Here is a 23072-nt window from a genome sequence, read left to right on the forward strand (position 1 = left end):
ACTGGCCCAACACTCTAACCACTAGGCTACCTGCTGCCCCATCTGATGCAGCACTCCATCACTCTTCTTGATCAAATAGGTCTTACACACCCTGGAGGTGTGTTTTGGGTCATTGTCCTGTTGAAGCGCAAACCAGATGCGATGGCGTATTGCTGCAGAATGCTGTGGTAGCCATGCTGGTTAGGTGTGCATTGAATTCTAAATAAATCAGACACTGTCACCAGCAAATCACCATGTGTGAACCACATATGCGGAGATCATTCGTTCGCCTACTCTGTGTCTCACAAAAACATGGCGGTTGGAACCAAAAATTGCAAATTTGGACTCATCAGACCAAAGGACAGATTTCCAATGGTCTAATGTCCATTGCTCGTGTTTCTTGGACCAAGCAAGTCTCTTCTTATTATTGGTGTCCATTATGTGTCTGATACGTGAACTCTGTGAAGCATTTATTTGGGTGGTGCAGTTAACTCTAATGAATGTATCCTCTGCAGCAGAGGTAACTCTAGGTCTTCCTTTCCTGTGGCGGTCCTAATGAGAGCAAGTTTCATCATAGCGCTTGATGGTTTTTGCATCTGCACTTGAAGTTCTTGAAATTTTCCTGATTGACTGACCTTCATGTCTTAAAGTAATAATGGACTGTTGTTTCTCGTTGCTTATTTGAGCTGTTCTTGCCATAATATGGACTTGGTCTTTTACCAAATAGGGCTGTCTTCTGTATACCACTCCTACCTTGTCACAACACAACTGATTGGTTCAAACGCATTAAGAAGGGAAGAAATTCCACAAAATAACTTTTAACAAGGTACACCTGTTAATTGAAATGCATTCCAGGTGACTACCTCATGAAGCTGGTTGAGAGAATGCCAAGAGTGTGCAAATGGTGGCTACTTTGAAGAATCTCAAATATAAAATATATTTTGATTTGTTTATCACTTTTTGGGTTACTACATGATTCCATATGTGTTATTTCATAGTTTTGATGTCTTCACGATTATTCTACAATGTAGAAAATAAAGAAAAACCCTTGGTATGAGTAGGTGTGTCCAAACTTTTGACTGGTACTGTGTATATATAGTTGGACATAAAAGACTGTAAAAACACCAGGAAATCATCTCCAAGTGATTATAATTTTGGAAATCTGTTCCAAAGTATTCCCATGTATAATAGAGAGATACTGTATATGTAATCATATACAAATGTAAGCAAGGTTTGAAATTATTATGTTTTAGTCAAATGTTATTTCTGTGCTTCTTGCGGTCAATTTGCAGTCTACAAAGTATTTGTAATTTTGTTCCGGTTCCTGACCATCCGCTCAAGAAAAAAACTGTGCCGCGGCTGAATCTAGTTGATGGGATAAGAAAGATTATCTTGAAACGTGTAACTGTGTCATTCAGTCAGTGAGACACTCACCCTATCCTGGGGTCGTCTGGTTTCTTCATCTCCACCGTGTGAAGGGGGCCGTTCAAACTCACCACAGATAGGTGTACTACAGGGTTTTCCTCCCCAGCCTGCAGGGGAAGAGACAGGTTACGCCAGAAATCATATAATTCAGTGGGTTATACGGTATCTGTATGGATCCTTTTTGTCTGTGTGAAGTCAACTGTCAGATCCACACAACTCTGTAGAAGAGTTGATCCCTTTTCTGTTGCGACCTGGGTTTGAACCAGAGACGATCTGCACAACAGCAATTGGTACTCATTCAATACCACTCACCCAAAAACGTCAGGGCAGTGTAGGGCAAGGAGGACAGAAAATATAAACAAAAGGCTGTCTGCGGGATTTACCTTGGGGTAATGGTACTCCAGCCCTATTGGATACGGGGCGCCAGTGAAAATAGGGACCTCCATCTTGGGCACCAGAGTGTCGTTGATGGTGGCATAGGCCAGTCTGAGACCATCTGGAGACCACCAATGGGCTATGTGGGTCTGAAGGATCTCCTCTGGAACAACAAACCCCATAAACAATGAACTACTGTATCACACTGTATAAAAAATATGGTGATAAATAACGTCTATTCATCTTCAAGACAGGCTTTAAGGCTATAAGGTTACAAGATAGTTATAAGATTAATAATAAATCTAATAGTCTGTTGTTTACTGATATGATGAACACTGAACAAAATGTAAATGCAACATGCAACCATTTTAAAGATTTTAGTTACAGTTCATATAAGGAAATCAGTCAATTGAAATACATTCATTAGGCCCTAATCTATGGATTTCACATGACTGGGAATACAGATATGCATCTGTTGGTCACAGATACCTTTAAAAAAAGGTAGGGGAGTGGATCAGAAAACCGGTCAGTTTCTGGTGTGACCACCATTTGCCTCATGCAGTGCGACACATTTCCTTCACATAGAGTTGATCAGGCTGTTGATTGTGGCCTATAGAATGTTATCCCAGTCCTCTTCAATGGCTGTGCGAAGTTGCTGGATATTGCCGGGAACTGGAACACGCTGTCTTACACGTCAATCCAGAGCATCCCAAACGTGCTGAATGGGTGACATGTCTGGTGAGTATGCAGGCCATGGAAGAACTGGGACATTTTCAGATTCCAGGAATTGTGTACAGATCCTTGCGACATGGGGCCGTGCATTGGGCCTCAGATTCTCATCACTGTATCTCTGTGCATTCAAATTGCCATTGTTGGTCCCCCCCTAAAATGCAATTGTGTTTGTTGTCCGTAGCTTATGCCTGCCCATACCATAACCCCACCACCACCATGGTGCACTCTGTTCACATCAGCAAACCACTCGCCCACACAACGCCATCTGCCCGGTACAGTTGAAACCGGGACTCATCGGTGAAGAGCACACTTCTCCAGCATGCCAGTGGCCATCGATGGTGAGCATTTGCCCACTGAAGTAGGTTACGACGTCGAACTGCAGTCAGGTCAAGACCCTGGTGAGGACATTTTAGAGAAATATGCTTTTTGTGTGAATGGAACATTTCTGGGATCTTTTATTTCACCTCATGAAACATGGGAACAACACTTTACAAGTTGCATTTATATTTTTGTTCAGTATATACAGTTGAAGTCGGAAGTTCACATACACTTAGGTTGGAGTCATTAAAACTCGTCTTTCAACCACTCCACAAATTTCTTGTAAACAAACTGTGGTTTTGGCAAGTCGGTTAGAACATCTACTTTGTGCATGACACAAGTCATTTTTCCAACAATTGTTTACAGATAGATTATTTCACTTATAATTCACTGTATCACAATTCCATTGGGTCAGAAGTTCACATACACTAAGTTGACTGTGCCTTTAAACAGCTTGGAAAATTCCAGAAACTGATGTCATGGCTTTAGAAGCTACTGATAGGCTAATTGACATAATTTGAGTCAATTGGAGGTGTACCTGTGGATGTATTTCAAGGCCTACCTTCAAACTCAGTGCCTCTGCTTGACATCATGGGAAAATCAAAGGAAATGTTATGTTTGGAGGAAAAAGGGGGAGGCTTGCAAGCCGAAGAACACCATCCCAACCGTGAAGCACGGGGGTGGCAGCATCATGTTGTGGGGGGGCTTTGCTGCAGGAGGGACTGGTGCACTTCACAAAATAGATGACATCATGTGGAAGGAAAAGTATGTGGATATATTGAAGCAACATCTCAAGACATCAGTCAGGAAGTTAAAGCTTGGTCGCAAATGGGTCTTCCAAATGGACAATGACCCCAAGCATACTTCCAAAGTCGTAGCAAAATGTCTTAAGGACAACAAAGTCAAGGTATTGGAGTTGCCATCACAAAGTCCTGACTTCAATCCTATAGATAAAAGTGGTGATCCTAACTGACCTAAGACAGGGATTTTTTACTAGGATTAAATGTCAGGAATTGTGAAAAACTGAGTTTAAATGTATTTGGCTAAAATATATGTACATTTCCGACTTCAACTGTATGTCATCATATCCCAAAGTCACTTCATTAGCTGTGTGTGCTGATAAAGGATATTTCCACCACACAGATGTGGTGCAGATGTGTTGTGGCCTGTCTCTGATTTATGGCACCCATTTACTGTACTGTCACTGGAGTAGAGGTCCATTACTCATAGCTATTGATGAAATATGTTGCAGGGTTACAGACAGAGATACAGAGGGAGGTAGAATATCAGCTTATGTTCTGAGTCAATTTATTTCTTTATCATCCATCAGGTGTGGAGAGTGCATGTCAAAAGGTCATTTGAAAACAGAGGTAAAGAAAAGGACAAGATAAGTAATTAAATGAATGGAGTTATATGCCCAGTCAAATATAATCCACAAAAGCCCACCAGGTGGAAGCATAGACCTTCCAGGAAAGCTTCCTATCAAAGGAATGGTACAAACAAGCAGCCTTTCCCTGAGACAAACACAATATGACTCAACTTCAGTTGACAGAGGATGAGGATGGTCTATGAAGGACGATGAAGACCAGCATACAGAGATTGTGTGGGAGAGCGGTGTACGATGATTTGACAAACATGTTGACTCGTCGTTCCCATCTCTAGGGATGAGATATGGATAATTAAATAACTGATTGAATGCTCTCAAGGACATTGTTCAACACAATCTTCAGTACATTATAACAGCATACATCCAACATAATCTATTGATGCATAGAAAAATACCATCTGTATGAGGAGTTGAAGCAGGGTATAGGTGACCTGAAAGAGCCGTGCTCTCTGCTGACCCACTGATAATCAATGGAAGGAAATATTGCTGAAACTGGCCTGGCATTTCAGAGCTTTGGTGAAGGAGTTCTGAGTTCAGTGGGTCTGGTTACTTACTGTATTATATCAGTCTCAGTGTGGTCATGGTGACAGCATGAGGACCATGACCCAGATCGCCACAGCCCTCAGGGAGAGACAGATGGACTACTAAAAAAATGTCTATATGTTTTCTTTCACTATGAAAATGTGGAGCACCAAAAAATATGATTTTTTAAATTGAGATACAGCCTATATTGGGCCTATATGAATTCTAGCTACTTTTGAAGCACATTTTGTGCCCTAGAAACTAATAAGTAAACTGTAAAGACATTAGTTTATTATAAAAGCTAAAATGTTATACGAATACCTGTCATTGTGTGTGTAGGCACTGTATATACTGAATGTGAAAATACAGTATTATGCTTACTATGCACAGTAGCCTAATGCCCATCAAAGGAAGTGTTGCTCCGATCCAGTGCACATATCTCCACATCACCACTCAATAACACACTTCCTATTCCAATACATAACCCCATAGACAGACAGACAGCTTCTCGTTTCCTGTCGCGACACGTCTGGAGTGATAAATTGGCACTGGGGTGTTGAAAAGAGATCCATGCCCTGCGCTGTCAGTTTTGTGTGACACTCTCTCTGCTCTGACACTCTCTCTGACACTCTCTCTGCTCTGACACTCTCTCTGCTCTGACACTCTCTGCTCTGCATGACAATCACTCCTGTCCTGCATGGCTGGAAGATAAACCTGTCTCATCACTATACTACACCACACTCACACCAATCATTCTGCTCTGGTAAGACAGGGAGAGGGACACACACTCACACACACACACACACACACACACACACACACACACACACACACACACACCAGCCTCATGATGTTGCTCTGAGATTTTATTTGACTTTATTTATTTAACCTTTATTTTAGCAGGGAGTCCCATTGAACCAATGCCTCTTTGTCAAGGTAGCCCTGTATGAACACAATTTAGAAAATGTACAACATTCAAACATAAATCAGGTTCAGCAGTTCAAGAGTCACTGCATAACACTAGCGGCATACAAATATTATGCAACTACACTACATGCATACAAAAGTATGTGGACACCTGCTCGTCGAGCATCTTATTCCAAAATCATGGGCAATAATAAGGAGTGGGTCCCCCCTTTGCAGCTATAACAGCTTCCACTCTTCTGGGAAGGCTTTCCACTAGATGTTGGAACATTGCTGCAGGGACTTGCTTCCATTCAGCAACAAGAGCATTAGTGTCAGGCAGTTCGACACTGATGTTGGGTGATTAGGCCTGGCTCGCAGTCGGCGTTCCCCTTCATCCCAAAGGTGTTCGATGGGTTTGAGGTTGGCTCTGTGCAGGCCAGTCAAGTCTTCCACACCGATCGTCAAACTATTTCTGTATGGACCTCGCTTTGTGCACGGTTGCATTGTCATGCTGAAACAGGAAAGGGCCTTCCCCAAACTGTTGCCACAAAGCTGGAAGCACAGAATCGTCTAGAATGCCATTGTATGCTGTAGTGTTAAGATTTCACTTCACTGGAACTAAGCGGCCTAGCCCGAACCAGACCATTATTCCTCCTGCACCAAACTGTACAGTTGGCCCTATGCATTGGGGCAGTCCGTCAGACTGCCAGATGGTGAAATGTGATTCATCACTGTTTCTGCTTCTCCAGAGTCCAATGGCGGCGAGCTTTAAACCATTGTGCATGGTGATCTTAGGCTTGTGTGCGGCTGCTCGGCCACGGAAAGCCATTTCATGAAGCTCCCGACAAACAGTTCTTGTGCTGACATTGTTTCCAGAGGCAGTTTGCAACACTCACTACTGAGTTACAACCAAGGACTGATGATTTTTACGCGCAACACGCTTCAGCACTCGGCGGTCCCGTTCTGTGAGCTTGTGTGGCCTACCACTTCGCAGCTGAGCCGTTGTTGCTCCTAGAAGTTTCTACTTAAGTGATAACGCCAAAGGAGGTGTTTGGAGGACATATTGGCACGGGTGTTGTTGGCAAACCGTGCCACTATACAGTTGAAGTCAGAAGTTTACATACACCTTAGTCAAATACATTTAAACTTTTTTCACAATTCCTAACATTTAATCCCAGTAGAAATTCCCTGTTTTAGGTCAGTTAGGATCACAACTTTAATTTAAGAATATGAAATGTCAGAATAATAGTAGAGAGAATGATTTATTTCAGCTTTTATTTCTTTCATCACCTTCCCAGTGGGTCAGAAGTTTACATACGCTCAATTAGTATTTGGTAGTATTGCCTTTAAATTGTTTAACTTGGGTCAAACGTTTCGGGTAGCCTTCCATAAGCTTCCCACAATAAATAAATTGGGTTAATTTTGGCCCATTCCTCCTGACAAAGCTGGTGTAACTAAGTCAGGTTTGTAGGCCTCCTTGCTCGCACAAGCTTTTTGCCAGTCCTGTCTGGTCCAGCGACGGTGGGTTTGTGCCCATAGGCGATTTTGTTGCCGGTGTTGTCTGGTGAGGACCTGTCTTACAACAGGTCTACAAGCCCTCAGTCCAGCCTCTCTCAGCCTATTGTGGACAGTCTGAGCACTGATGGAGGGATTGTGCGTTCCTGGTGTAACTGGTGTTTTTCAGAGTCAGTAGAAAGTCCTCTTTAGTGTCCTAAGTTTTCATAATTGCCTACCGTCTGTAAGCTGTTAGTGTCTTAATGACCGTTCCACAGGTGCATGTTCATTAATTGTTTATAGTTCATTGAACAAGCATGGGAAACAGTGTTTAAACCCTTTACAATGAAGATCTTTGAAGTTATTTGGATTTTTATGAATTATCTTTGAAAGACAGGGTCCTGTAAAAGGGACGATTCTTTTTTGCTTATTTTACATTTAGCTAACATTAGATAGTTAATCCAGAGAATTCTTACCTTTGCCTCGATTCAGCAGTCTCGCCCAGATCATCATGGCATTTGTAGTTATTTATGATAGCCACATTAGCAGCTAATTGGCATTTCATTTTTAGGGGGTAAATACAGGCAAATATAATGATAAAAGTCACCTTGTCCTCGAGATATTTACACGGTGAATGGTGGAAAAATGATTGGAACCATTTCCCTGTTTGACCTTTATGTTTTATGGGTATTATGACTCATAATGTGGTACTCTATGGGCCTACATAGTGATAGAGTGACCTTAGAGTATACAAGTGTGTTATAATGATTTTATAATCCTCTCAAAAACTGATTTGGGATCAAGAATGCCCTGTGGCTGAACTGCAGCGACTAGCAGAGAGAGGAGGTACTACCTTCACCTTAAACCTAAGCCTACTGTTATGAAACTCAGTCAAAACACTATAAAAAAATACACCTCCCATCCAGTAATGAAGTTATATAAGGGGTTACATCGGAAGTTTTTAAAACCATCTGCCAGCCAACAAAACAAATCAAAATGGGGGAAAATGTTAAAGAAATGAATGAAAAAATGAATACAGTAGATAGATCTATAGAAAGCTCACATACAATATTGAGCAGGAAATATTTCATATCACATTACAAATGGAGGTACAGTAGTGTAGATGACAACCAGCTGCAGAGAGCGATTGCAGCGATGCAGACATGAATTAATGAATACTGCCTAAACACAGAGACAAGCTAGGGGAGCTCTGGGGACAAAGATAGTGAAATGCAACCAGATGTTTGTCTTTAAAAGGAAATAATTGACAAACACAACCCATAGATAGCCTGCTGTCTTGGAGGAGAGGGAAAAACTGTTCTTAAAAACGGCAGGTAGCCTAGCAGTTTAGAGCTTTGGGCCAGAAACCAAAAGGTCACTGGTTTGAATCCCTGAGCTGACTAGGTGAAAATGTGTCGATGTGCCCTTGAGCAAGGCACTTAACCCTAATTGCTCCTGTAAGTCGCACTGGATTACAGCGTCTCCTAAATGACTAAAATGGAAACAAAATGGTCTCTATTCTTTGTTATGATTGTACTGTTCCTTATCCTTGTTTGAAACATTGTACAGAATAGATGGAGTGGTTTCTTTCTGATTCCATGCCCTGTGTTTCAATACCGCTGCAATACTGGGGTGTAACTAACAAGCATTCTCTATCCAGCTAGTATTTGTAGTTCTGTATGCAGTAGTGATGCTGTATTTGTAGTTCTCCTACCCTCATACAGCCAGTCACTCAGGCCATTGAAGATGACTCGCTCCTTCCCTGTGGACACCAGGCGAATGGTCCTGCTCTCCACCGTTGCTCTGTAGTAGATGTTGTTCTCAAAAATAAAGATCTGGGTAAAAAAGGGACAGGACGCTGGAGTGAATACAGCATCGTACCATTACATTTCAGAGATTTTGCTTTTTGCCAGGCTTTCAAATGCGTTCTTTTCAGCTTGACACTATGGCTGCCTTATAATTACTACAGTAGATAAAACATAATTACTACCTTATAATAATAAAACTGTATAACCCTTAATGAATTACTAGATAAAGAAAAAAGACTGACACTCCTTCTGGGCAATTTTCATCACAGTGTGACATTCACTCAGTACTAAAAACACCCATCCATCCTTCAGCCTGGAGACATTTCCACTCACACAAATAGACACATCAACCCAATCTGGACTGAGTGACAAAACATGCCTTAAAGCATTGAATACTGCAGATATAAAAGGAAGCAGATTTCATTAGAGGTCATATTCCACTCCATCTCCAGATAGAGTAGTAAGCAAAACACCCCTCTCCCTCGAATGAAGGTACTGTAGCCGTCTGAATCACTGAAGGGGCACACACACACACATTCTGGGTGATTGACAACTGGTTCAGACAGGGGTGTCAGTGGGGAGGTTGACATTACTGTGTTAAGCTGCTGATGCTGTGTTGGACTGCTGGTGTATGCCCACTGTGCCCATGGTACCATAGTGAGTAGTAGGGATTAAGAAGACTACTGCTGGGGGGGGGGGGAGTGTGTGGCACCACCACCAATACACTGTCAATCCACTCTCCTCTCCTGTCCTTCAGCTTCACCCTGTGTCGTTGGGAGAGGGTTATATCTGAGCTGTGTACTTCAGACAAACTCTCAAACATTGATTTACTCTCTTCATTTTCTATACCCTTTGTACATGAGGCTCTAGTGTGTGTGTGTGTGTGTGTGTGTGTGTGTGTGTGTGTGTGTGTGTGTGTGTGTGTGTGTGTGTGTGTGTGTGATTGTGTGTGTGTGATTGTGTGTGTGTGATTGTGTGTGTGTGATTGTGTGTGTGTGATTGTGTGTGTGATTGTGTGTGTGATTGTGTGTGTGATTGTGATTGTGCTGTGGAACCAGGGGACAGAGAAACATCCTGCTGTGATCATTAAGCCATGTGCAATTACTCTACATGACAGAGGAATCAGCACCGCTGGATCGAAACATACGTTTTATATATGTAATGACATAATGGACAAATCTGACAATTGTGACAGGTTTTAATATGCAAAATCATTCCGTCCAGAAATGGGAGAAGAATAACTATCTGGTATTATCAGGTGAGAGTAAACACATCGGCTCAGACAGTTCACCCATACAGCTCTAGCTCTTCATTAACCAAACACACAGATAAACATCAAAACAAAAAGAAACCAATCAGGTACTATATTACCATATGCAAACGTAGCTGCTTTCTCACTTGGCAGATGACGAAATCTCATATTGTAGTAGCTTCAAATATTACTATTTTCTCCCTCTAAATGTGTCTGTAGCCTAATGTAGACAAATTATATGATAAGAGCAATTAAAAAAAACTACAGATTTGCAATAAAAGGTAAGTCAGTGGAGAAACACAAGGGAATACAGCCCATTACTGTTGTTCTGTAATTAGTCCTGTCTAAAGTGCTGATTGTTATGAGGTGAATGAGGAAGTGTGTATTAATGAGGGAAAACAACAAAGATATTGTAGCTGTGAGACACTGCTCTTTTTAGAAGACCTCTCTCCTTTCACACAAAAACAACAATGTTGTTGCTTTAACCATAGTAACAGCGTTTTGACATCGTCTCCAAAGTGGTGCTGTGGAGAAAGGGAAAGCATAGAGGGGCTTATCACGGTGTCTGTCAACTCTCTCCCTTTGGCATACCTTCAAAATGCTGGAACAACATTTGTTTCAAGTTCAAGGCTGGAGCATATCGGTAATTGAGGTGTGTGTGTGCGCGCATTTGTGTGCAAGTGTGTTTTTTTTCAGTGAGACAGTGAGGGTGTAGACAGGTGTGTGGGGTCTCTCACCAGCTGTTGGCCCTTAGGTCCCCATCCAGCATACTGCAGCGGGGCGTTCCGTACCTCAGGAGGATTCAGACTCCATGTCTCCCTGTGGAGATAAAACACACTTTGTCATGGTGTCTGTGTGTGTTGGTGTGTATGTGTTTCAGGGTGTGCGCCTCAGACTGTGCACAAAAATACATGGAATCTTCCAGTGAGCTATCTAGGTTGCTTCTGTAATGGTAAAATCAATCATCCAAAGCTAAATTTAGCACTAGAAAAGTTTCCTTAACTTTAATACTAAGTACAAATATGGAACAAAAAACAGGCCAGACAAAGTGTGTGACAATACAACCCAGCAAACCAGGAATATTCCCAGAACAATTAGGCTTTTTTTAAAATCTAATATTAGGATGATAACATCCCAAAAACATTCGGAGAACATTGTTGATCAAATATTTTTATTTAACAAAAATGTTTTAGATTAAATATCATTGGAAGGCTCTAACATTCACTAAAACGTTATGCACAACATCTGTAACAACCACCACAGAAACTTTGGTGGTTGTTTGTTTGAAAAAAATGACTGCGTTCTATAAAGGTTCCCAGAATGTTTCATTACGGTGTGGGAACAGTCTGGTGGGAACATCACAAAATATATGTTCCCAAAAAATAAAAACTGTCCAGTTGTGCGGATGATTCTACAATGTTTCTTTTAGGGTGAAAAAAACATTCACCTGATGTTGCAAGAACATTCCCAGAACACACTTTGTCTGTTCTTTACAAGGTTCCCAGAATGTTTCATTAGGTTGTGTTAACGTTGTGAGGACATGACAAGAGATACAGCTGAAGTCGGAAGTTTACATACACCCTAGCCAAATACATTTAAACTCCGTTTTTCACAATTCCTGACATTTGGCCCTGGTAAAAATTCCCTGTCTTAGGTCAATTAGGATCACCACTTTATTTTAAGAATGTCAAATGTCAGAATAATAGGAGAGAATAATATTTCCGATTTTATTTCTTTCATCACATTCCCACTTCTGACAGTTTACATACACTCAATTAGTATTTGGTAGCATTGCCTTTACACTGTTTAACTTGGGTCAAACGTTTCAGGTAGCCTTCCACAAGCTTCCCACAATAAGTTGGGTGAATTTTGGCCCATTCCTCCTGACAGAGCTGGTGTAATTGAGTCAGGTTTGTAGGCCTCCTTGCTCGCACATGCTTTTTCAGTTCTGCCCACACATTTTCTATAGGATTGAAGTCAAGGCTTTGTGATGACCACTCCAGCATCTTGACTTTGTTGTCTTTAAGCCATTTTGCCACAACTTTGGAAGTATGCTTTGGGTCATTATGCATTTGGAAGACCCATTTGTGACCAAGCTATAACATCCTGACTGATGTCTTGAGATGTTGCTTCAATATATCCACATAATTTTCCCACCTCATGATGCCATCTATTTTGTGAAGTGCACCAGTCCCTCCTGCAGCAAAGCACCCCCACAACATGATGCTGCCACCCCGTGCTTCTTCGGCTTGCAAGCCTCCCCCTTTTTCCTCCAAACATAACGATGGTCATTATGGCCAAACAGTTCTATTTTTGTTTCATCAGACCAGAGGACATTTCTCCAAAAAGTACAATCTTTGTCCCCATGTGCAATAGCAAACCGTAGTCTGGCTTATTTATGGTGGTTTTGGAGCAGTGGCTTCTTCCTTGCTGAGCGGCCCTTCAGGTTATGTCGATTTAGGACTCGTTTTACTGTGGATATAGATACTTTTGTACCTGTTTCCTCCAGCATCTTCACAAGGTCCTTTGCTGTTGTTCTGGGACTGATTTGCACTTTCCGCACCAAAGTACGTTCATCTCTAGGAGACAGAACGCGTCTCCTTCCTGAGCGGTATGCTGGCTGCGTGGTCCCATGGTGTTACTATTGTTTGTACAGATGAACGTGGTACCTTCAGGCATTTGTAAATTGCTCCCAAGGATGAACCAGACTTGTGGAGGTCTACACATTGTTTTTCTGAGGTCTTGGCTGATTTCTTTTGATTTTCCCATGATGTCAAGCAAAGAGGCACTGAGTTTGAAGGTAGGCCTTGAAATACATCCACAGGTACACCTCCAACTGACTCAAATGATGTCAATTAGCCTATCAGAAGCTTCTAAAGCCATGACATCATTTTCTGGAATTTTACAAGCTGTTTAAAGGCACAGTCAACTCGGTGTATGTAAACTTCTGACCCACTGGAATTGTGATACAGTGAATTATAAGTGAAATAATCTGTCTGTAAACAATTTTTGGAAAAATTACTTGTGTCATGCACAAAGTAGATGTCCTAACCGACTTGCCAAAACAATAGTTTGTTAACAAGAAATTTGTGGAGTGGTTGAAAAACTAGTTTTAATGACTCCAACCTAAGTGTATGTAAACTTCCGACTTCAACTGTCACTCACCCAGGGAAATATTGGGAACTGGGTTATTCACCATCACTTTACTCATCCTCTTTATATACAGTACCAGTCAAAAGTTTGGACACACCTACTCATTCAAGGGTTTTCTTTATTTTTACTATTTTCTACATTGTAGAATAATAGTGAAGACATCAAAACTATGAAATATCACATGGAATCATGTAGTAACCAACAAAGTGTTAAAATCAAAATATATTTCATATTTGAGATTCTTCAAAATAGCCACCCTTTGCCTTGATGACAGCTTTTCACTCTTGGAATTCTCTCAACGAGCTTCATGAGGTAGTCATCTGGAATGCATTTCAATTAACAGGTGTGTGTACCTTGTTAAAAGTTCATTTGTGGAATTTCTTTCCTTCTTAATGCGTCTGAGCCAATTAGTTATGTTGCGACAAGGTAGGATGGGTGTACAGATGATAGCCCTATTTGGCAAGAACAGCTCAAATAAGCATAGATAAACGACAGTCCATCATTAGTTGAATACATGAAGGTCAGACAATCTGGAAAATGTCAAGAACTTTGAACGTTTCTTCAAGTGCAGTCACAAAAACTATCAAGCACTATGATGAAACTGGCTCTCATGAGGACCGCCACAGGAAAGGAAGACCCAGAGTTACCTCTGCTGCAGAGGATAAGTTCATTATCATGACTGCACCTCAGATTGCAGCCCAAATAAATGCTGCACAGAGTTGAAGTTTTTCATAGAGTTCTACATCAACTGTTCAGAGGAGACTGCATGAATCAGGCCTTCATGGTCAAATTGCTGCAAAGAAACCACTACTAAATGACACCAATAAGAAGAAGAGACATTAGACCGGTGGAAATCTGTCCTTTGGACTAATGAGTCCAAATTTGAGATTTTTGGTTCCAACCGCCATCTATTTGTGAGACACAGAGTAGGTGAACGGATGATCTCTGCATGTGTGGTTCCCACCGTTAAGCATAGAGGAGGAGGTGTGATGGTGTACTTTGGTGGTGACACTGTCTGTGATTAAATCAGACTTAACCATCATGGCTACCACAGCATTCTGCAGCGATACGCCATCCCAACACACCTCCAGGCTGTGTAAGGACTATTTGGCCAAGAAAGAGAGTGATGGAGTGCTGCATCAGATGACCTGTCTTCCACAATCACCCGACCTCAACCCAATTGAGATGGTTTGGGATGAGTTGGACTGCAGATTGAAGGAAAAGCAGCCAACAAGTGCTCAGCATATTGGAACTCCTTCCAGGCTGTTGGAAAAGCATTTCTGGTGAAGCTGGTTGAGAGAATGCCAAGCGTGTGCATAGCTGTCATCAAAGCAAAGGGTGGCTAATTTGAAGAACCAAAACACTTTTTTGGTTACTACAAGATTCCATGTGTTATTTCATAGTTTTGATGTCTTAACTATTATTCTACAATGTTGAAAATAGTAAAAATAAAGAAAAACTCTAAGGTGTGTCAAAACTTTTGACTGGAACTGTACATTTCATACTTTTCCTCCTCCGTACTGGTCCCCTGTGGGAATCGAACCCACAACCCTGGAGTTGCAAGAGCTACCAACTGAGCCACACAGGACTGATTAAGTGCTGATTATTACAATGTCTCTATTAGGTTGCAAAAAAACCATTTGCCGGAGAAAGAAAGAAAGAAAGAAAGAAAGAAAGAAAGAAAGAAAGAAAGAAAGAAAGAAAGAAAGAAAGAAAGAAAGAAAGAAAGTTAGAGACAGACTTACGGGGTGATGAGACTACAGATGATGTAGAAGGCCATGTAGGAGTGCTGGTAGACCTGCAGAGACAAACACTACTTCAGCATCCAGCATTCAACCTCACATGGCAGAAACAACCCATAAACTCTGCATCTGAGACAAAAGAAGAAGTGTGGTCCTTTCTACTTACTGGGGCCACGTTGTAGGCCAACAACACATGTTCCAGGTCTGGAGATATGTGGTACTTGGTGGCTTTGAACATTTCCTGGATAACAAAGAAGGATGTTTGAGTCATATTTATTACAAATGATCATCATACATTTTTCAATACCATATCACCTACTTATACATGTTTGGGAATAAAATTAGCTAATACTCACAAACTTCCTGTTCTCCACCAAAATGACCCTCTCCTGTGTTTCGATGTTGAGTTTGACCACGTCCCCTTCTCGTGTTCGATACAGCAGTACATTGTCTGGAAATAATAAACAACACAGAAGAGAGAGCATTACATTGTGGAATACGCATCCAGCTGTTTCAAACAGTACTTATAGTGCTGGATCAGGCATTCTAACCTCCGGCCATAGTGGGGCCATGAGGGGCCAGCCTTCCTCACCAGACTGGGAAAAGATATCTTTTAGGGGGGCACCGAGGTACAATTGGAGCAGGCCTTGCTGGCGTCCTGTTACCTCTGCAGCATATACAGTAGCTGTAAGGTGTGGGTACATACAGTGTGATCCCACTGGGCACAGACGTCGATTCAACGTCTATTCCAGGTTGGTTTAACGTATTTTCATTAATATGACGTGGAAACAATGTTGATTCAACCAGTGTCTGCCGAGTGGGAGGGACCAAGTGGTAGACCATTTTCACATTATTGTGCCGACCCAAACCATATTGTGCTGGCTCAGGTATTTGGTTCCTATGGTGGATGCATAAAAAGGCAAGAACAGTACAGCTTGGCTTGGTTCCACTCAGCTCTGCTCAGTAGTGTGACACTGGTAGTGTTGTCCTCTAGACCAGAGTCGATTCCTCAGTCTCACTGTGTCCTGTTCGGATAAAGCCCTCTACCAAGAGAAGTGCAGAGAAAAGGTCCTTGCTGCTCTCTCCAATGTTTTTACCCTTCTACTGTAGCTCAGTTGATAGAGCGTGGTGTTTGCAACGCCAGGGTTGTGGGTTCGATTCCCACGGGGGGCCAGTACAAGAAAAAAAAAATGTATGAATTGAAATGTATGCATTCACTACTGTAAGTCGCTCTGGATAAGAGCGTCTGCTAAAATGACTAAAATGTAAATGTAAATAAAGGTTGATTGAATAGCCATCTCATCTCCCTTACTTACTATTCGCAATAGCAGTAAAGTGTTGATGCTACTGATACTGGAAGGATTTCATATGCTAGACATAATGGACATTTATTTGGATTTTGTGGTAGTGTGTTTTTCTATTAAATTAACTTCAAGTTTGTTTGCTTTTGAATTCTGTTTTGAAAACCTTTTCCTGCTCTAGTCCAAATATTTGCTCAGTCATGACAGTTCTGCTCTCAAAACTATCAGAATGGATGCATTAGGAATAATGGAAAGTGTATGAGTATCCTCGGCGGCAGGTAGCCTAGTGGTTAGAGCGTTGGGCCAGTAACCGAAAGGTTGCTAGATCGAATCCCTGAGCTGACAAGGTAAAAAAAATCTGTCGTTCTGCCCCTGAACAAGGCAGTTAACCCACTGTTCCCCGGTAGGCTGTCATTGTAAATAAAAAATTGTTCTTAATGGACTTGCCTAGCTAAATAAATGTAAAAAATCCTATGAGTCCAAACTGCCTAAGTCCTGACATCTTTAACAAAAGCCATTCATTAAATTGCTTTAATTAATCAATCAATGAAAACAAATGAGAGCAGAGCAGAGTACAGTGTCCCTATAAGACCACAGACAGAGTGTTTCTGTGTCTTAAAGGCAGGGCTCGAAATTAACGTTGTCCCGTTGTCCTGAGGACAAAATATGTCTGGGACGCTTCAAAACAGACTCTGGGACAGTTCTGTGACAATAGATCCAAAATTCATATAACCACTGTACATCAAAGACATTTAAAAAGCAATGAGGCTGATGCAACAGATCAGAATGTTTAGCTTAAAATGAGGATAAACTATTATTTCTGCTGTGTGCGTAGCAATGCGCACACAGCAGTAAGCTATGTGTGAATATTTTTTTAAATGCAAGTAGCAGGAACACAATGTTCTAAATAGTGCACCACACATGCGACCGGTTTCACATGACATATGAAAATATCCATGCAATATGTTGAAAGAGGGGAGATCTAAAGATGCAACAACTAGCATGGGTTGCTAATATGACTAAGATTGTGTCTGGCTGCTGGACAATGAAAGAAAGCTGGTTTCAATGGCAAAGGAAGTGCTTATCAAATAATTCCCTAAAAATGTCTATGGTCTGATATTGGCTAGGCTACTTGAATCAAGGTAAGACATGCCTCATAACATGGCATAAAACCTACAGGTTTTAAATAATGAAGTTTACGGTTTAATAGTTTCAAAATGCTGACTGCCTCCGCTCAGATTGCAAGCTGGGTGATACTTGGTGCAAAACAGATACTGGCCTCTCTCTCCGCTCTTGTATTTGATCTGAATGAACCGTTCCTCGAGTAGGCCTATGCCAACAGAATCAAGCCTTTAGATGTTAATGTTAATTATCCTACATTATATTTGTCAAACATGACTGGAGATTGTCCTATATTTATGTAATTAAAAGTCTCATTAAAGTTTGGCTACATTTTCTGGTGCCTCCCTCATGTCAAAATCGGTGTGGACACATCACCTAAGCTACACTGAGATGTATGCTAATTATTTATGTAAAAAAAATAATGGACACTTGAACATAAAGTATCTTAATAGTATCAAGGCACAAGGCGAGACCCAGATGCAGACACAGGAGGCAGATGGTTGGAGTCATACAATGTTTATTCATCCAAAGGGGTAGACAAGAGAATGGTCGTGGACAGGCAAAAAGGTCAAAACCAGATCAGAGTCCAGGAAGTACAGAGTGGCAGACAGGCTCGTGGTCAAGACAGGCAGAATGGTCAGGTAAGCGGGTACAAAGTCCAGAAACAGGCAAGAGTCAAAACCAGGAGGACTAGAAAAAGAAGCATGCAAAAAGCAGGAGAACGGGAAAAACGCTGGTTGACTTGGAAACATGTAAGATGAACTGGCACAGAGAGACAGGAAAAACAGGGATAAATACACTTGGGAAAATCAGCGACACCTGGAGGGGGTGGAGGCAATCACAAGGACAGGTGCAACAGATCAGGGCGTGACAAATAGGGCATTGGGCCACCTAGAGCTGCCAGAACAGAACTTGGCAAAGATTCTACAAGTGTCTGGAACTCCATTCTACTGGAGGAATGTGACACGACACCATTCTTCCACGAGAAATTCCATAATTTGGTGTTTTGTTGATGGTGGTGGAAAACGCCAACTCTGGCGCCGCTCCAGAATCTCCCATAATTGTTCAATTGGGTTGAGATCTGTTGACTGTGAGACACACACACACACACTTTAAACTCCCTATGCTCCATTGAAACCCCTCTTTTAAAGTCACTGAGATCTCTTCTTCTAGCCATGGTGGTGAAAATAATGGGCAACTGGGGATTTTTCTACATGACCCTAAGCATGATGGGATGTTAAATTGCTTAATTAACTCAGGAAACACAGCTGTGTGAAAGCACCTGCTTTCAATATACTTTGTATACCTCAAGTGTTTCCATTATTTTGTCAGTTACCTGTACATTCGCGTAAAATAAATTTGAAAATTATTCCAACGTTGGCCTTTTTAGAGGCAAATTATTTTATGTGAATTTCTGGCTCAGTTGACAGACCCATTAATCCATTTCTGTAGTAGGCCTACTATTACTAGCGTTTTTAAATCACTGTGAATGACCTACAATTGAAGTCGGAAGTTTACATACACCTCAGCCAAATATATATAAACTCAGTTTTTCACAATTCCTGACATTTAATCCTAGTAAAAATCCCCTGTCTTAGGTCAGTTAGGATCACCACTTTATTCTAAGAATGTGAAATGTCAGAATAATAGTTGAGAGAATTATTTATTTCAGATTTTATTTCTTTCATCACATTTCCAGTAGATCAGAAGTTTACATGCACTCAATTAGTATTTGGTAGCATTGCCTTTAAATTGTTTAACTTGGGTCAAACGTTTAGGGTAGCCTTCCACAAGCTTCCCACAATAAGTTGGGTGAATTTTGGCCCATTCCTCCTGACAGAGCTGGTGTAACTGAGTCAGGTTTGTAGGCCTCCTTGCTCGCACACACTTTTTCAGTTCTGCCCACACATTTTCTATAGGATTGAGGTCAGGGCTTTGTGATGGCCACTCTAATACCTTGACTTTGTTGTCCTTAAGCCATTTTGCCAGAACTTTGGAAGTATGCTTGGGGTCATTGTCCATTTGGAAGACCCATTTGCGACCAAGCTTTAACTTCCTGACTGATGTCTTGAGATGTTGCTTCAATATATCCACATAATTTTCCTGCCTCATGATGCCATCTATTTTGTGAAGTGCACCAGTCTCTCCTGCAGCAAAGCACCCCCACAACATGATGTTGCCACCCCCGTGCTTCACGGTTGGGATGGTGTTCTTCGGCTTGCAAGCCTCCCCCTTTTTCCTCCAACATAACGATGGCAAAACAGTTATATTTTTGTTTCATCAGACCAGAGGACATTTCTCCAAAAAGTACGATCTTTTTCCCCAAGTGCAGTTGCGAACCGTAGTCTGGCTTTTTTATGGCTGTTTTGGAGCAGTGGTTTCTTCCTTGCTGAGCGGCCCTTCAGGTTATGTCGATATAGAACTCGATTTAATATGGAGATAGATACTTTTGTTCCTGTTTCCTCCTGCATCTTCACAAGGTCCTTTTCTGTTGTTCTGGGATTGATTTCCACTTCTCACACCAAAGAACGCGTCTCCTTCCTGAGCGTTATGACGGCTGCGTGGTCCCATGGTGTTTATACTTGCGTACTATTGTTTGTATAGATGAACGTGGTACCTTCAGGCGTTTGGAAATTGTTCCCAAGGATGAACCAGACTTGTGGAGGTCTACTATTTTTTTCAGAGGTCTTGGCTGATATCTTTTGAATTTCCCATGATGTCAAGCAAAGAGGCACTGAGTTTGAAGGTAGGCCTTGAAATACATCCACAGGTACACTTCCAATTGACTCAAATGATGTCAATTAGCCAATCAAAAGCTTCTAAAGCCATGACATCATTTTCTGGAATTTCCCAAGCTGTTTAAAGGCACAGTCAACTTAGTGTATGTAAACTTCTGACCCACTGGAATTGTGATACAGTGAATTATAAGTGAAATAATCTGTCTATAAACAATTGTTGTGTCATGCACAAAGTAAATGTCCTAACTGACTTGCCAAAACTATAGTTTGTTAACCTCTTGACGCACGTTAAGGATAGGGGGCGCTACAGCGAATTTTGAAAAAAATACGTACCCATTTTAAACGGCCTCCTACTCAAACTCAGAAGCTAGGATATGCATATAATTAGTAGATTTGGATAGAAAACACTCTAAAGTTTCTAAAACTGTTTGAATGGTGTCTGTGAGTATAACAGAACTCATAGGGCAGTCAAAACCCCGAGACAAATCCTAACAGGAAGTGGAAATCTGATTTGTCGAATCACTTTCAAGTCTTTGCCTATGAAACACACCGTGAGTTAGGATTCATTGAGCACTTCCTAAGGCTTCCACTAGATGTCAACAGTCTTTACAAAGTGGTTTGAGTCTTCTCCGGTAGAAACTGACCGAAAAAGAGGCTTGGAAAGATGGTCATAGGGGGAGGGCCATTACTGCTATGACGCGGGCGCCCATGGGTACCCCTTCGTTCCGAAGCGTTTAGTAAGACAATGCAATCGTCCGCCTTGAATATTATTGAAGCTCTGGTTGAAAAAGGCCCTAAAGATTTATGCTATACAACGTTTGACATGTTTGAACGAACGTAAATATACTTTTTCTGCACATTCGTGACGACAAGTCCCGCGCGCTTCAGTACATTTTGAGTAGCCTTCGGAACGCGCTAACAAGAAGGAGCTATTGGGACATAAATTATGAACTTTTTCGAACAAAACTACATTTGTTGTGGACCTGGGATTCCTGGAAGTGCCTTCTGATGAAGATAATCAAAGGTAAGGGAATATTTACAATAGTATATTTGATTTTAGATGGCGCTAACCTGTATCGCCTAGCCTATTGAGCATAGCACCTCGTTTATTGCAAAGTGTGATTTCCCAGTAAAGTTATTTTTAAATCTGGCAATGCGGTTGCATTCACGAGATGTTAGTCTATAATTCTTTGAATGACAATATTACATTTTTAAAATGTTTTCGAATAGTAATTTAGTAAATTGTAGCGCTGATTCACCGGATGCATTTGAGGGGAAATATTTTCTGAACATCACACGCCGATGTAAAATGCTGTTTTTATATATAAATATGAACTTTATCGAACAAAATAATGCATGTATTGTGTAACATGATGTCCTAGGAGTGTCATCTGATGAAGATTGTCAAAGGTTAGTGCTTCATTTAGCTGTTTTTTGGTTATTTGTGATGCATGTGGTTGGTCGGAAAATGGCGGTGTGGCTATTTTGACGATGTACTCTCCTAACATAATGTAATGTTTTGCTTTCGCTGTAAAGCCTTTTTGAAATCGGACAACGTGGTTCGATTCAGGAGAAGTGTATCTATAAAACGGTGTAAAATAGTCCTATGTTTGAGAAACAGAAATTATTAGATTTGGTTATGAATATGGCGCTCTGATTTTTCGCTGGATGTTGATCCCGATTACGGGATCAGCGAATCAAGAGCGCTGTAATTAACAAGAAATTTGTGGAGTGGTTGAAAAATGAGTTTTAATGACTCCAACCTAAGACTTCAACTGTAGATCCTACAGTAAACCCATGTTGGCATATCAAAACATAAAAATAAACAAAGTATTTTAGCATTTAGGATGGTTCATCTTCAGTTTGAAATGGTTGAAATTGCACTTCGGGACAATTCTGGGACAGTGATGAAAAAAGTTTGTCTTACGCAGTGATGAAAAAAGTTTGCTCAAAGGAGAGTTTCAAAGAGACCGGTGACAAGCGTTGATCAAAGAGCAACGCTGAATCAATTATGTATCACTCTGAATGAAACCAACGCACCACATACTGATGAGGACTACTGAAGTACAAGGTTGCACGATCCTACACATTATCACTGCTCATCAGAACCAAATGTTGAGCTGATTGCATTAACTTAACTTTGACACTGAAAAATGTCAGACAATGAATCACTAAGATTTTATCGGAGAAGAATGATAGAGAACATTCCAATGTTGCGTTAGAAAAAGACACACTTTGAAGTGTGAGTGCCTTTCTGCTGGTGAGGTTAATTATCATGGTCCATTTGATGAGGGAAAAGCCCTTTAGCCTGCTATTTAACTTCTCTGCAGACACCATTTCACTGTATTGTCCTTTGACTGTCTTTTACACAAAACTCTGGACATCAGCATGTTGCCAAAGTCATAGCAGGGCCGACTGGGCCAAAATATTCTGCCAAGATTTTAATTTTCAATTCAGTTTAAATTCTCTTCCGAGATATCCAGACTGAGTGAGTAATTATACACTGCTCAAAAAAATAAATGGAACACTTAAACAACACAATGTAACTCCAAGTCAATCACACTTCTGTGAAATCAAACTGTCCACTTAGGAAGCAACACTGATTGACAATAAATTTCACATGCTGTTGTGCAAATGGAATAGACAACAGGTGGAAATTATAGGCAATTAGCAAGACACCCCCAATAAAGGAGTGGTTCTGCAGGTGGTGACCACAGACCACTTCTCAGTTCCTATGCTTCCTGGCTGATGTTTTGGTCACTTTTGAATGCTGGCGGTGCTTTCACTCAAGTGGTAGCATGAGACGGAGTCTACAATC

At 41.2% G+C, this 23072-nt stretch overlaps 1 protein-coding gene across 3 annotated transcripts in view; it reads right to left on the reverse strand.

Annotated features, from left to right (window-relative positions):
* LOC115157100 (dipeptidyl aminopeptidase-like protein 6) overlaps positions 1-23072 on the reverse strand; it is a 130438-nt gene that overhangs the window by 19331 nt on the left and 88035 nt on the right. For all 3 annotated transcript variants that reach the window (XM_029705033.1, XM_029705031.1, XM_029705032.1), the window contains exons 4-10: positions 15450-15544; positions 15260-15334; positions 15097-15149; positions 10936-11017; positions 8853-8973; positions 1788-1942; positions 1414-1511 (exon numbers count right to left, since the gene is read on the reverse strand). In XM_029705033.1, the coding sequence (XP_029560893.1) occupies positions 1414-1511; positions 1788-1942; positions 8853-8973; positions 10936-11017; positions 15097-15149; positions 15260-15334; positions 15450-15544 (679 nt within the window). The remainder of the gene's footprint in view (positions 1-1413; positions 1512-1787; positions 1943-8852; positions 8974-10935; positions 11018-15096; positions 15150-15259; positions 15335-15449; positions 15545-23072) is intronic.

Source organism: Salmo trutta, chromosome 21 (assembly GCF_901001165.1).
Source record: "Salmo trutta chromosome 21, fSalTru1.1, whole genome shotgun sequence".
In the NCBI taxonomy this organism is placed as follows: Eukaryota; Metazoa; Chordata; class Actinopteri; order Salmoniformes; family Salmonidae; genus Salmo; species Salmo trutta.